General features: G+C 47.2%; 2 protein-coding genes across 2 annotated transcripts; both read right to left on the bottom strand.

The window, feature by feature from the left end:
• Positions 1–842: 842 nt before the first annotated feature.
• On the bottom strand, positions 843–1,705 carry LOC133920508 (uncharacterized). The gene is made up of 2 exons (XM_062365122.1): positions 1,475–1,705; positions 843–1,385 (listed from the first exon to the last, which is right to left on the bottom strand). The coding sequence occupies exons 1-2, from the start codon at positions 1,675–1,677 to the stop codon at positions 1,010–1,012; spliced, it is 579 nt and encodes a 192-aa protein (XP_062221106.1). The 5' UTR covers positions 1,678–1,705; the 3' UTR covers positions 843–1,009.
• Positions 1,706–8,488: 6,783 nt separating this feature from the next.
• Positions 8,489–9,055, bottom strand: LOC133923020 (uncharacterized). Its single transcript, XM_062368494.1, has one exon. The coding sequence runs from the start codon at positions 9,053–9,055 to the stop codon at positions 8,489–8,491; it is 567 nt and encodes a 188-aa protein (XP_062224478.1).
• Between the last annotated feature and the right edge of the window lie 4,259 nt (positions 9,056–13,314).

Raw genomic sequence — 13,314 nt, 5'->3', positions numbered from 1 at the left:
GACGGCGAGGGCTTAGGGAAACAAGGGTGGTCGTGAGGTAGCTCGGGCTCCGGAGACGGTGACGAGCTAGGAGGACGGGAAAGCCGGACCCAAGGGGAGAGGCAGCCACAGTGGAGACGGTGATCATCGTACCACTTCGATCGCCACTACCCCTCGGGAGCACCTTTAGGAGATTGGGAGCAAAGTGAGATGGGGCATGGACTGAGGGAGACGAGCTCAGGATTTATAAAAGCATTATCACTGTCGGTTCGTATTCACTCAATTATTGTTCTGTCGGTGAGCATATGAACCGATAGTGATAATCCTTATCACTGTCTGTTTGGAATATGAGATGACAAAGATAAAGATTGCTATTGACGCTTTGTATTGGCTCAATTATTGCTTTGTTGATGAGTTTTTGAACTAACAGTGATACTTCACTGCCGGTTCGTAGCTAGAACTGGCAGTGATATTAACTACCATTGTCGGTTCTTAAGGGCTCACGATTAGATCTACCGGTTCAACTTATGAACTGTCAGTGATACCTTATCATTGCTGGTTATTTTTAAATCGACAGCGAAAGAGGGCAGGGATGGTTTTTTTGTAATAGTAGCCTCTCCAGGCTTCCCTCTAAGCTCGGGAACTACAAACCCCAAAACCTAATCCTAACCCTAAATCTCGTCGGAGAACATGAGGAGCTTGTCGGAGAAGAAGGAAGCAGGAATCATCAAGTGAATCCAAGGGTATGAAATAAAATAAAATCAGTAGTCAGAAATCTAGCATTTTTCATTTTCTTTTTTAAGAAAAAATCTGTGGCACAAGATTGACCTATTCCTTGCAAGAGGTATGTTTGCTTGTTGCAATAAATCAAACGGGTCGCTTTGATTAAGTCGGATAGGGCATAAATCAAACCCGCTCAACTTAATAACTTGATGTTCACCAGTCGATCTATCAATATGTCTGCATATGAGTTAAGGAACAAGCTGGCCTTCTCAACTGGCCTTGCACAAGTACTATGCATCTATACATACTAGCAACTGATCACCTCCGCGAGGAGCCTGTACCGTCGCACTCGCACCTTCGCCCTGAACCGCGGTTTTTCTGCTCCGGCCTGCACCTCCCTCCCCTTCGCCGTGGCTGTCGTCACCGGCCGCTGCACAGTTCTCTCGCGGCCCTTCTTGGACTTCTTGACCGGCTTCCCGGGGTCCCCCGAGAACGGTGATCTCGAGCATCCACGGCACGGCCTCACCTCGTCGCCATCATCATCACGAGAAATATTCAGGTGGCTCTGTTTCGCCGCTGCCATCGGCGCCTTGACAGGCAGATCACCCCCGCCCTTCTCCCGCAGGCACCAGTTGCATCTCCGGTACGACCCCGCCGCCACCGGGTACAGGTCGCTGCAGTATCTGCACACGTGTACGCATGCATAAGTGATCGTACGTAATCGGCGGGAGCCTCCAGCAATCAAATATATATATGCATGTCGATCGTATACCTGTGCTGCAGCCGGAGGCGGCAGAGGCTGCACCGGAACAGCTCGCTCGGCAGGCCGTGGTCGCCGCACATGCAGCAGACTGCGGCGGCGGCGGCGGCCCCATCGTCGTTGGAGCCGGGAGACGCCATGAGGTCGAGATCGATGGAAGGAATGATGATCAGTTGGGCACGGATATGGATTGGTATATAGGCGTAAGAGGCCATCGCATCTCTGTCCTTGCACTGGGGCCGTCACGGACGACGGGGTAGCTTTCATGACGTGAGGGGCAGAAGAAAACGAACGAGTAGACCACACACGCGTGCACTGATGCTCGGGTTTGAGACTTTCAGTGTGTGTACAGTGTACGTGTGTAGTGGCTGCTAATTAAAGAAACAATGGGCGCGTGACGGCTATCGTGGACTGATGGGCGAGACCAGGAGGGGGACGGGGGTACCAAGGTAATTTTACCTTATGTGAACTCACGAAACGCCGCAACCCAGGTTATTACAGAGGGATGAGGATCTCTGACGCGAGTGCCGATGTTGACTCACGCGTCAATAATAAAGTTATCGTGATATTAACGTTAAGAGATTCGAATTTATTATCGTAATCCCTGAACCATAATTTGTACCTTGTGAATTTTTTAACCTTCACCAAGGACTTTTATCAAACTAGGTTGAAATCATACTATATTTATTCAGAAATGCTATAACGATAGACGATGAGATGATGTCGGAACGAGAGAGTCCCTAGCAAGTGGAAAGAGAGACGATGTTGGAAAGAGGGACGTCAGGCTCCATTTCTCTACCTCACAAATGAATGCTACTTTTACAATCGGAATTGCTACGCATAGCTTTGAGTTAAGAAAAAAAAAACTAAGAAAACCATAAAAAATTTACATTTGGATCGCTATGGGATTTGTGTGCTAGCGACATCTTTCCCAACTCTAGGGGCAAATATCTCACTCTCTCCGTCTCCATTGGTAAATATTGTTTTACTATTTCTGAGGAGGAAATGAACTAGAGGGGGCGTGATAGTGGCATAACGTAGGCGTGGGGTTAGGAGACAAGGGAGGCTTAAGTTTTTTGGGACTAAACTGAAAAAGGCTTGACTTTAAGTCAACGCAAGGAGAAGTCAGTGAACTAGTTCATTAGGGCACTGGAGTCGAACATTTTTCACCACGCGCATGGGCATCATCTGTCTGTATAGATCCCATCCCGTGTGCCGGTCAAGAAATGCCAAAGCGACTGCACTCAGAAAAATCCAAAGATAACCCCTAATAAAATCAAGATACCATTCCTTGGGGGGAAAAGGAAGGGGAATTCTGAAACTCAGTCGAGTGTTTTTCATCCTCTTAGCACCTGAATTTTTTCTTCTCACCTCTTCACCCCTTCTCCCTCGTAAGCCGCCCAAACCAAGAGCAATATGTGTGGTGCCCTAAGTAACTCGGTTTTTTTTTGCTAGACCATGTTACAACTTTATAACTTTGTGTTACTATTTATTTGGTACTCTTATTATAATACACTATATATCCAGTTCTTTGTTTTCTCGTTTACAAATAATCGTTCTGGCAATTTATGGCGTACCCTTTGCTTTTGTTTTATATCATGATTTCTACTATTTTTATATCATATTCATTAAGTGTGATCTACTTCCTCCAGTTTTATACTACAACAATTGGAAAAAATATCTTTCACTTTTAAAAAAAATTCCTTTGTCCCAAATGCCGAGTGACAGGACCTTGTCGCCCCACTGCTGGGCAATAAGTTCTTATCACCCCAACGCAGGGCGCACTACGTGAAAACAAACAAATAAGATACAAAATTAGTGACATATCGTAATATGACCCGTCACTTATGATAATAGTGACGGGTCATCCTAGACCAGTTATAAGTGACGAGTCAAATTGTGATCCATCACTAATAATCAACTCATCAGTGACAGATCATCCTAGAAAGTCATTGGTGACGGGTCAAGTTATGACCCGTCATTAATGACTAGTTAAATGAAACAAAATAGATAAAAAAATTTAATTAATCAATCATTAGATGTATTAGTCAACCAGTTTTCTATCACAACTTACTTAATTTCTTGCTTATATAGTAAATATGTACATAGCATGATGTTATAATTGTTTTATTTTTCTTTTATTTTTCTCTTATTTTTTCTCACCTCAGCAGTATCAGAATAGGAATCATTGTATATTTCCGCTCAAGTTTGATGTAAGGGATGACGGCTATGGATACAAACACGTATTCTGAAAATGATGCAGAAACTTTAGGGGCAAGAACTCAATCTTCTAGGCTTAATTTGGCCTAAAAAAATTCACTGAATTCATCAAGGTCGGGGAGAAACGGATATAATTTTTTCTGTAGATGTCCGTAGAGTCAAACAAACATCAAAATCAGAATTCGTATGCAAAAGTTATACCTGTTTTACCGAAAATGCTCCAGATCACCAATTTGGTAATATGGTCATAGGTGACAAGTCATAACCATAACATCTAATCAGTCATAGGTGATGGGTCAAGGTTATGACCCATCACCTATGACCTTCGGCGATGAAGGTTAAAAGGATAAAATATCTGCTTCCTATCACAACGACGTGATAGCTGATGTGGTAAGGGGGTACGCGCGCGAGGGGAGGTCGCGAGTTCGATTCCCACGGAACTCAAAGACTGAAAGTGCTTTTGAAAATAGTGTGACTTGTGGGGCATATGTGATGGGCCCTGTGTTGAGTGGCTCGGGTGAAAAAATATATATTTTTTAACTTTTTTCATGTCAAAAAAATGAAAAAATCATAAGTGACGGGTCACTATTACGAGTCATCACTTATGTTCAATCATAAGTGACAAGTCACTGTTATGGTCTGTCACTTATGACCTTCATAAGCAATAGGTTAATTTGTAACCCATCACCTATGACTGAATTCGTGACGAGTCTTAACCCATCATCAATGACGACTCATCAGTGACATGTTTAGGATGACGGGTGTAGAACCTGTTACTAATGATGGTTACCACCCGTTACCCATGACCATTTTTCACGTAGTGGCGACATGTCCTTGCTGCCCAAACATCAGACGACAAGACCGTCTGTGCTTGTCCTCGTAGACCTCCATGGTAACACCTTATCTTGTCGCCTGATAGCTAGGCGATAGAAATAAATCGCCTATTGTTCAGGCAAATTTTAAAAAATGCTCAACCAGTGGGCGACAAATGTCTAGTTCTGTAAATTCTTAAAACAACCGTCTAGTTTTGCAAATTAAAAAAAGAAAAAATTCTTACATACTCTAGAAATAGTTGGGCTCATGCGCTTCACTAGGGGAAAAGAAAAAAATGGATTCTGAATCCGTAGTCGAGATCTAGAAGGGAGGTACACCATGATCAAGGTGGGTGGTGCATCTGAGTGTGGAAAGGGGGAGCGAGATGGAAACACTGCACATGCCAAGAAGACTGGGGTTCTTTTCTATTATAGCCACATGGGCACAACAACGGTTATAGGATCCGCAATTAGAGGAGCTATTGTAGGAAAGTTACAACGAAATCATAATCACATAATATACAACAATTATCTTCCTAATACCCACCCACAGTTGCAGTGGGGGGAGTCTGGACGCAAAGACTGGATAGGAACTCTGTGAACAGCTGAACAGGAAGACCCTTAGTCATGATGTTCGCGAATTGGTGTGAGGAAGGCACGTGAAGAACTTGAACGTGACCAAGGGACACCTTCTCACGAACAAAGTGGATTGGATGTTGATCGCAATATGCTTTGTGCGCATGTGTTGTACTAGATTAGATGACATGTAGATGGCACTCATATTGTCACAGTAGACCACAATAGTCGAAGCAAGAGGGACGTCCAACTCTTGGAGAAGCGGCGCTACCAACAACACTTGGTGACAACATGCGCAACAATGCAGTACTCAGCCTCCGCACTAGAGCGAGAGATGGTGGACTGGCACTTGGGAGACCAAGAGATGAGATTGTCGTAGAGGTAGACACAGTAGCCCGAGGTGGAACGCTGTGAGTCAGGGCAACCAGCCCAGTCTGCATTTGAGTATGCGGTGAGAGATGTCACTGGGCAGGTGCCAATGTGCAAGCCGACGTTGAGAGTGCCCTTGACATAGCACAATATGCATTTGATCAACACGAGATGCAGTTGTCACGGATCATGCAAAAAGAGACATGCATGCTTAACTGCATAATTCAGGTTGAGCCGTGTCAGGGTCAAGTACTGAAGGGCCCAAGCGATGATCTTGTACTCTGAAGGGTCAGCCACGGGATGTTCGTCTGTAGCAGACAGCTTGGCGTGAGTGTCAACAGGAGTTGAAGTGGAGTGACACTCAGCCATGCTAGCGCGTCGGAGAAGATACGAAGCATACTGGCGTTGAACTGAAATCCTAAGGAAGAAATGAAGGTTGCCGAGGTCGGTCATGGGAAACTCTGAATATAATAACTGAGTTAGCTTCTGCAGTAGAGCACCTGAAGAGGCTGTCAGAATGATGTCATCGACATAAAGCGGTAGATAGGTTGTGTCATGTCCATCTTTGGAAACGAAGAGGGACGTGTCAGAGGTGGAGGCTCTGAAGCCAATCCGATGAATGTAAGTGGCAAATTGCTGGTACCAAGCACGGGACACCTGCTTGAGACCATATAGATACTTCTTGAGTAGGTGCATAATCAGGTGTAGATGGATCAACAAACCCAGATGGCTTCTGGCAATAAACAATCTCCTCAAGGTTGTCATGCAGAAATGCGTTTTTGATGTCAAACTGATGGATCGGCTAGGAACATGAAGCTGGAATGCTCAGCATAACACAAATAGTGGAGGGTTTAACCACTGGGTTGAAAGTCTCATCATAGTCGATTCCATATTGCTGAGAATACCCGTAAATAACCCATCGTGCTTTGTGGCGAGCGAGAGTGTTGTAAGAGTGGAACATATGCTTGTTGATCCACTTTCCTGTCACCACATTAGCACCAGCGGGCTGATGAACTAGAACCCATGTGTTGTTGTCAACGAGCGCCTTGTACCCATCTGTCGTCGTTGCATGCCAATTAGAATCAGCAAGAGAGCTTCGATAATTTGCTGGAATGGTGGAAACCAAAGTGTGGACAGCAAAGAGATTCATGCGGTTGACGGGTTTGATGATGCTAGAGGTAGCATGGGTCACCATTAAGTGAGGACCTGGAGCTGGACGCGGCACGTGCCTATTAGGTGCGATCTGACGCTGGGAGGCACGAGCACCAGGCTGGCCACAAGGCCCAATAGCGCCAACTGCGCCAGCACCAGGCCTAACAGGGATGTGGGTGCTGGCGTTGGGCCCTAGTGGAGCGCTAGCGTGCAGTCCAGCTGGCAGCTTGCTAGGAGCCACAGGGGCACTAGGTACATGTGTGTAGAGTTGGGGATGACACGTTAGGGAGCGCTACAGGCGGGGCCCACTGGTGTGTGTGATTGGCACTCTGACGCCTACCTAGTCATCGTCAGTAGGAGTTGGTCACGTCCACGGTTGCTCAACATCTGCGAGAGATGGAGCAGCCGAAGGAATAGTACGCACAAGTTCAACACCAGCAGTGTGGAGCACAGTCACAGTGGAACAAATGCTGTTATTGTTGATGAGGAAGTCCAGGGCGACGTCATTGTGCACGCCATGCTGACTGATAATAGGGTTAGCGAATGGAAAGGTAGTTTCATCGAAAACAACATGGCACAAGATGATCTAGCGAGTGTTAATATCAAGACAACGATACCCCTTATGAGAGCTAGGGTACCCTAAGAAGACACTAGTTGCGGATTGTGGTGCAAGTTTGTGGGGAACAATGGAGGACATGTTTGGATAGCACGAGCATCCAAACACGTGAAGATGACTATATGTAGGGGGTGTACTACATAGTTTCTCAAAGGGTATGAAATTTTCTATAGTAGAGGAGGGATGCCGATTGAGGAGATAAGTTGTTGTGGCGATAGCCTCAGCCCAGTAGGAGGGTGGCATGTGGTCATGCAACAAAAGAGTGCGGGTGACATTGTTAAGAGTGCGGAGTGCATGATCACCCTTACCAAGTATGTCGTGGTTAAAGAAGAATTGAGTGGAGGTGTTGTTCACAAACTCTGTGGCATTGTTAGCCTAGATTTGTTTCAACGGGAGGCCAAATTATGTGGTGACATAGTGGTGGAATCTCTGGAGATGCTGAAGAACTGAGAAAAATCATCGATTATCACCAAATAATATTTAAAACCAGAGTTACTCACGATAGGAGATGTCCACACATCATAATGAATTAACCCAAGAGGCATGAAGGTTTGTGAATTGGAGACTATAAAGGGTAGGCGAACGTGTTTGCCGAGCTGACAGGCGTGGCAAATAGCATGGCCTACTTTATTATACGAAATAAAAGATGATTTCTATAGGGTATCAAGGGCCGCATAACTGAGGTGACCGAGACGTTGATGCCAAAGCGAAGATGAAGTGGCGATGTTGGCCTGGGCTGCAATGGTGGGGTGCTGGGAAGGTGTAGAGATCAACCGAATTATTGCAACGAAGAATCACGCGACTGGTCTAAAAATCCTTGACATAGAAACCAAAGGGGTTAGATTCAATGGAGTTAAGATTGTCACGAGTAAATTATCGAACTGAAATGAGGTTACGAACAATTGACGGGACAATAAGAACATTGCTCAATAAAAAATTAGGTGAATGTGTATTAAGCATATAATGACCATGACATGTAACAAAAATTTGAGAGCTATTGCCAAGCGTGATGGTGGATGACGGAAACTTAGAGAGGCGAGAGTGGAGTATACCATCACGCGAAGACAAGTGGGAGCTAGCACCCATGTTGAGGATCTAGTTGCTAGGTCCCTGAATGGCAAGCTGGTTCATGGTGGCAACGAGGGCAACCTGATCCCATGACGGCGTTGACAGTGGGGAGACTTGGGATGACGCAAAGGTCGTATGGGCCTAAGGCGCCTGGAGGTATACGCCAAGGAGGCCTGATGCTAGATGCCAGCCTGGGTTGCCGGGCTGCATGCCCTAAGGGTTAAAACAAACCCATGGGCCAGCAGGTTGTGGCCCTGGTGCACATGGAACAAGCGGCTGTTTGCACGAGGTCTGGTTCTGGTGACCGCGTCGCCCATTGTCTCCGCACTTGGGATCACATGAACCATGAGACCCACCCGTTGGAGCACCGGGTTGTTGCGCGGCAGAACCAGGTGCTGAGCCACGGCACCCGCTAGTGCCGCAAGTGGACGTGGATGACTCGACGAGAAGCTTTGTATCCTTGATGACCTTGGACTCATTAGCAAGACGCGGTTCCTTTAGCACAAGGGTGGAGTGGGCCTTGCTGAACAACGGGAACAGCGTGTCATTGGCGATGTTGTCGGTCACACTCGAGAAACATGGGTTCAGGCGCAACATGTTGAGGACGAGTTGTGGCTCCGAGACAACGTGCCTGACATTGCGGAGGGAGTCAGCCAGCGTTTTGAGGTGTTGGCAGTACTCATAGATCGTGAGATCGCCCTGGATGAAGGAGTGGAACTGATTGCTGAGGTAGATCGCGCGCGGTTCCTTGTTGTCATTGAAGAGATTTTCAATGGCCATCGCATGTCCACTGGTTCGGTTCCATGGTGACGTCGAGGACATTGCAGTTGGCGAAGTCGTAGATCCATCCGAGGATGAAATAGTCAGCCTAGACCCATAGCAGATTGGAGGGGGGCGGCCGACGAGGAGCCGTCGATGTGGTAAAGAAGCTTGAACTTGCTGCAGAGGGACTTGAAGAAGGATGCCCACTTGTTGTAGTTCGGGTTATTGAGGTTGAGAACGATCGGGATGTGAGTGCGCATAGAAATGGTGGCATAGGGGCTAGCCATCACCGGCACTAGGGTGTTGTTGAGGACGTTGGAAGTCGCGGATGAGGATGAATCGCTGGTTGTTGACATGTCGCACGTGCTGGCATCACGGGCGTGCGAACAAGAAAGTGGGTGGCACAACACTGGGGTGGGGCATTGCGCGAAACGACGATGCTAGGCAGCAGAGAGGATCGAAAAAAGAAGAAATGCTCCATACCATATGGAAAGGGAGAGCGACATGGAAACACTGCACCCGCCAAGATGGCCAAAGTGCATTCCTATTATAGCCACATGGGCACAACAATAGTTACAAGATCATCAATTAGAGGAGCTATTCTAGAAATGTTATAATAAAATCATAATCACATAATATATAATAATTATCTTCCTAATACTGAGAGATTGAACGGCTGAACTCTTCGACGAACGAGGACGACGCGATCGCAGCCTAGGCGCCTCGAAGTTGGCCAACGACATCGAGGCCTCGTTTGGAGCGCGTGGACGATCGCACGCTGGCTGGCGTCTCCGAGAAAGATGGACAGATGGCAGACAGACGTCCTCAGGGTTCGGGGCAATGCGATGATCTCAACACTGGCACTTCGGCACTTGGGAAGCTGCAGACCGCAGAGACGACAGCGGTCACTGTGGGCTTGGGTTCCAACGATCGATAGAGGTGGTGATTAGCAGAGGATGGGGGAAAGACTGTCCATGTGCTAATTGAGCAGGAAAATATCTGAAACGAAATTTCAGTGAAAATATCTGACTGCGCGATCAAAATAGACCAAGAAACGGATGTTCAGAAACGAAATTTTAGTTTCTCGCACATAGAGATGTTTTGAAATATGATCCCAGGGGAATTTACTTTACAAAACTAGAGCTTCTGCCCCTTCCTTTTAAAGAAAGAAAAAATCGTTCCTTGTTGATAAGTTCAGTTAACATAAGACCAGAACGTGCCGCTGAACATCACTCGTTCGTTCACGGATAAACTATGCATGCGGTTTCTTTCAGCAGATCAATGTGGTAGCTACGCATAATTAAGTTTGCGAGGATCACAATCTGATCAATCCCATCTTCGGGAAGAGGAAGAGTACGATCTGTAGCTGATCATCGTCGCTAAGATAGATAGATATCCTCCCTGGGCACGATATATATAAGTATGACTCTTTATATATATATATATAGTCTATTATGCCTCTAGACGTATAAAAAACTTACGATGTGCCACTATCTAGCTTGGTGTCCATGCTCCAGTGGCTGTCGGATTTCGGCTTGCCCAACCTCACCGTCCTACTCCCCTCGCCCTATGTGTCTTGCCTCAGCGGGTGGTGGTAGCAGTGGCTATCCTTCGAGCAGCTAGGGGCTGCGGTGCGGTGCTGGCCCGAGCTCGTCCCTGACGTCTCGCTCCTCCTGGACGTCGCGCTTTGGGGTGTCTTCACCATCGTCGAGTCCATCACGCTTGTCTCTGTGATGTGTTGCTTCTTCCTCTTCTGCGGCTGCACCCGATGAAACTGGTTGCTACGCTAATGCTGCTATTATATATGATTACATCGTATGATTTGTTTGTTTCACTGCGTACTTGGTAAATAAGGTATGCTAGCTAGGTTGTTGTCTTGGTAGTAGAAACTATGGTGCTTTGTGATAATTCTTAATCACTCGAGTCAATGGCGTGAACCGTGTACCAGTATAAGAGTAACTATACTGTTTTTAGATCATAACTAGGGGTGCATGCATAGGTGAATAAGTTCGATCACATGATAAAAAAGTACATAATTACAATCAGAGAAGGTACCGAGTTATGACCAGATATATTTATAGTAACTGACTAATTTTGTGGATTGCAACTATACTATTTTTGAGATCGTAACTAGGGTATGCGCAGAGGTGAACAGGTTACGATCACATGACAAAACGTACATAATTACGACTAGAGAAGGTTACCGAGTTTGAGAAACCAAGTTGAAATGTGTCTTAGTTTATATGGGATGAGTGATTGATAAGTTTATTAATTTAGTTTGTCGAGCTTTAGATTGCTTAACCTTGGTTTAAGCATTTTGATTATGAACTAACTGGAGTTAAAGTTGGAGAAATATGTTTGCTTGTCTTATGATGTACAGGTGATGGATGCAACTTGGTGATTGACGATGGATGATCGAGGCTAAGTGGGTGCTTGATACCGGACGATCAAGGAGGCTGGACGGAGTTAAGGGTGATTCTAACTATATACGTGGTATGAAATGGAGGATGAAAACGATATGTTGATAAAATCAAGCGAAAGGGATACCAGTGCAAGTGATAAGGCGGTCCGAGGGATCGAAAGTGGGAGAGACATACCAACGGTCAGGATCGCAAGATTGAGTCGACGTGTCGACATCAGAGCGTTTGTTTAATGTGTAAGCAAGGGACGAGTCACACTTTGAGAAGCGTGCAAGGGGTTTCACGATTAGGTATTAAAATCATGGGAGGATTAGAGGTATACGTGACACTATCGTGAAGCTTGCATCAATGAGAAACTAAGTCGTGAAGACGTCATAGCTGTTCGATGGATAGAGTAAAAAATTAACTAAATACCCTCAATAATAGGTAAGATTGTACTACAAGAGAGATGTATTTTGGTAACAAATTAGGAAACTTAGAGATCAAATTTGCTAGATCTATAAATAGAGGGATATGGCTATAGAAGAGTTTAAACCAGTCACTTAAGCCCTTTATACCCCTCATTTGGCAACTCTATTTTTTACTGTAACTTTGATTAATCATAATTATAATTACAATACCTAGACATGTCCATATAATTTCACAAATCATCAAACCAAATTAAACATGGTCAAACCAGGAAGCAAGGCGCCGGAAAAAATTAAACATAAGACACATATGAGCTATTTGTAAGGCTTTACAGTAAGAATTCTCACTTTTTGTGGCCGGTGGATTTGTTTGAAAATCAATGCGTTGTTTGATTGGGAAATTGATTGGGAAAACAAGGCATTTCAAGAATTCTTCTGAGCCCATTTCTTGTAGTATGTTGTTGATAGGCATGCGGTTCGACCTCATCGGCGCCGCAATCACCTACTACGCGTCCAAATGGCTACCGGGGCTGACCAAGGACGGGCCGCACGGCGGCGCCCTGGACGAGCCCTGGGCGCAGGCGCCCGCTGGCGGCAGGCTCCACATGATCATCGCCGGAGGCGGCGCCAAGGACGACATAGCGGCGAGCGCGCCGGCGAGCGAGCAGCGCATGGTGGTGGAGAGCCTGATCAGCATCATCCCCCCGCAGCGTGACAGCGTCTCCTGCGGCTTCCTCCTCCGCGGCTCCGCCTGCTCCGACTCGCCATCCTGCTCAAGACCGCCCCCGCGCTGGTCCCGGAGCTTGAGAAGCGCGTCGGCATGCAGCTCGAGCATGCGGTGCTCGCCTCATCCCGTCCTACGGCCGCGCCGACACCGCCTACGACGTCGACCTCGTGCAGGTGCTCTTCTCGGAGCAGGTCAAGATCAGCAACGCACTCGCCAGCTCCTCCTCCGCGTCCGGGATCAAGCCTCCGCTGCCATCGGACATGGGCGCAATGCCGACGACGCGGCGGCAGCTGCTGGACGGCACGCCGCAGTCGTTCCAGGAGGGGTGCCAAGAAGGACATCGACACGCTCAAGTTCGAGCTGGAGAGCATGAAGGCCAAGTACCTAGAGCTGCAAAACGACATGGACGCGCTCCAGAAGCAGGTGGAGCGGGCCGCGCCATCGCCAGCGGCCGGGCCAAAGATCACCGGCAGCGGCAAGCAGCAGCATGGGCCCTCGGCGTGGAGCAGCGGGTGGAAGAAGCTGGGCAGGTTGGCCAAGATGACCGGCGCCAACGCGGCGGGGCCCGACGGCCACCCATCCACGCTCGGCGAGGGGGCGAGGAAGGGGCCCCGGATTTGGAGGAATTCCATCTCGTGAGCAGAGCAGCAGCAGCAGCTTCGTAGTACCGATCAACGAGCAGTGTAGGCAGCCTAGTAACTTTTTGCTGCATCAATTTCGTGC

This window comes from Phragmites australis, chromosome 6 (assembly GCF_958298935.1).
Source record: "Phragmites australis chromosome 6, lpPhrAust1.1, whole genome shotgun sequence".
In the NCBI taxonomy this organism is placed as follows: Eukaryota; Viridiplantae; Streptophyta; class Magnoliopsida; order Poales; family Poaceae; genus Phragmites; species Phragmites australis.
This window is presented reverse-complemented; position numbering and strand designations above follow the sequence as displayed.

Coding starts and splice junctions, on each gene's coding strand:
- LOC133920508 (XM_062365122.1), bottom strand. CDS start 1,677: ATGGCCTCTTACGCCTATATACCAATCCATATCCGTGCCCAACTGATC. Junction 1,386..1,474: donor CGCCTCCGGCTGCAGCACAG/GTATACGATCGA, acceptor ACACGTGTGCAG/ATACTGCAGCGACCTGTACC.
- LOC133923020 (XM_062368494.1), bottom strand. CDS start 9,055: ATGGCCATTGAAAATCTCTTCAATGACAACAAGGAACCGCGCGCGATC.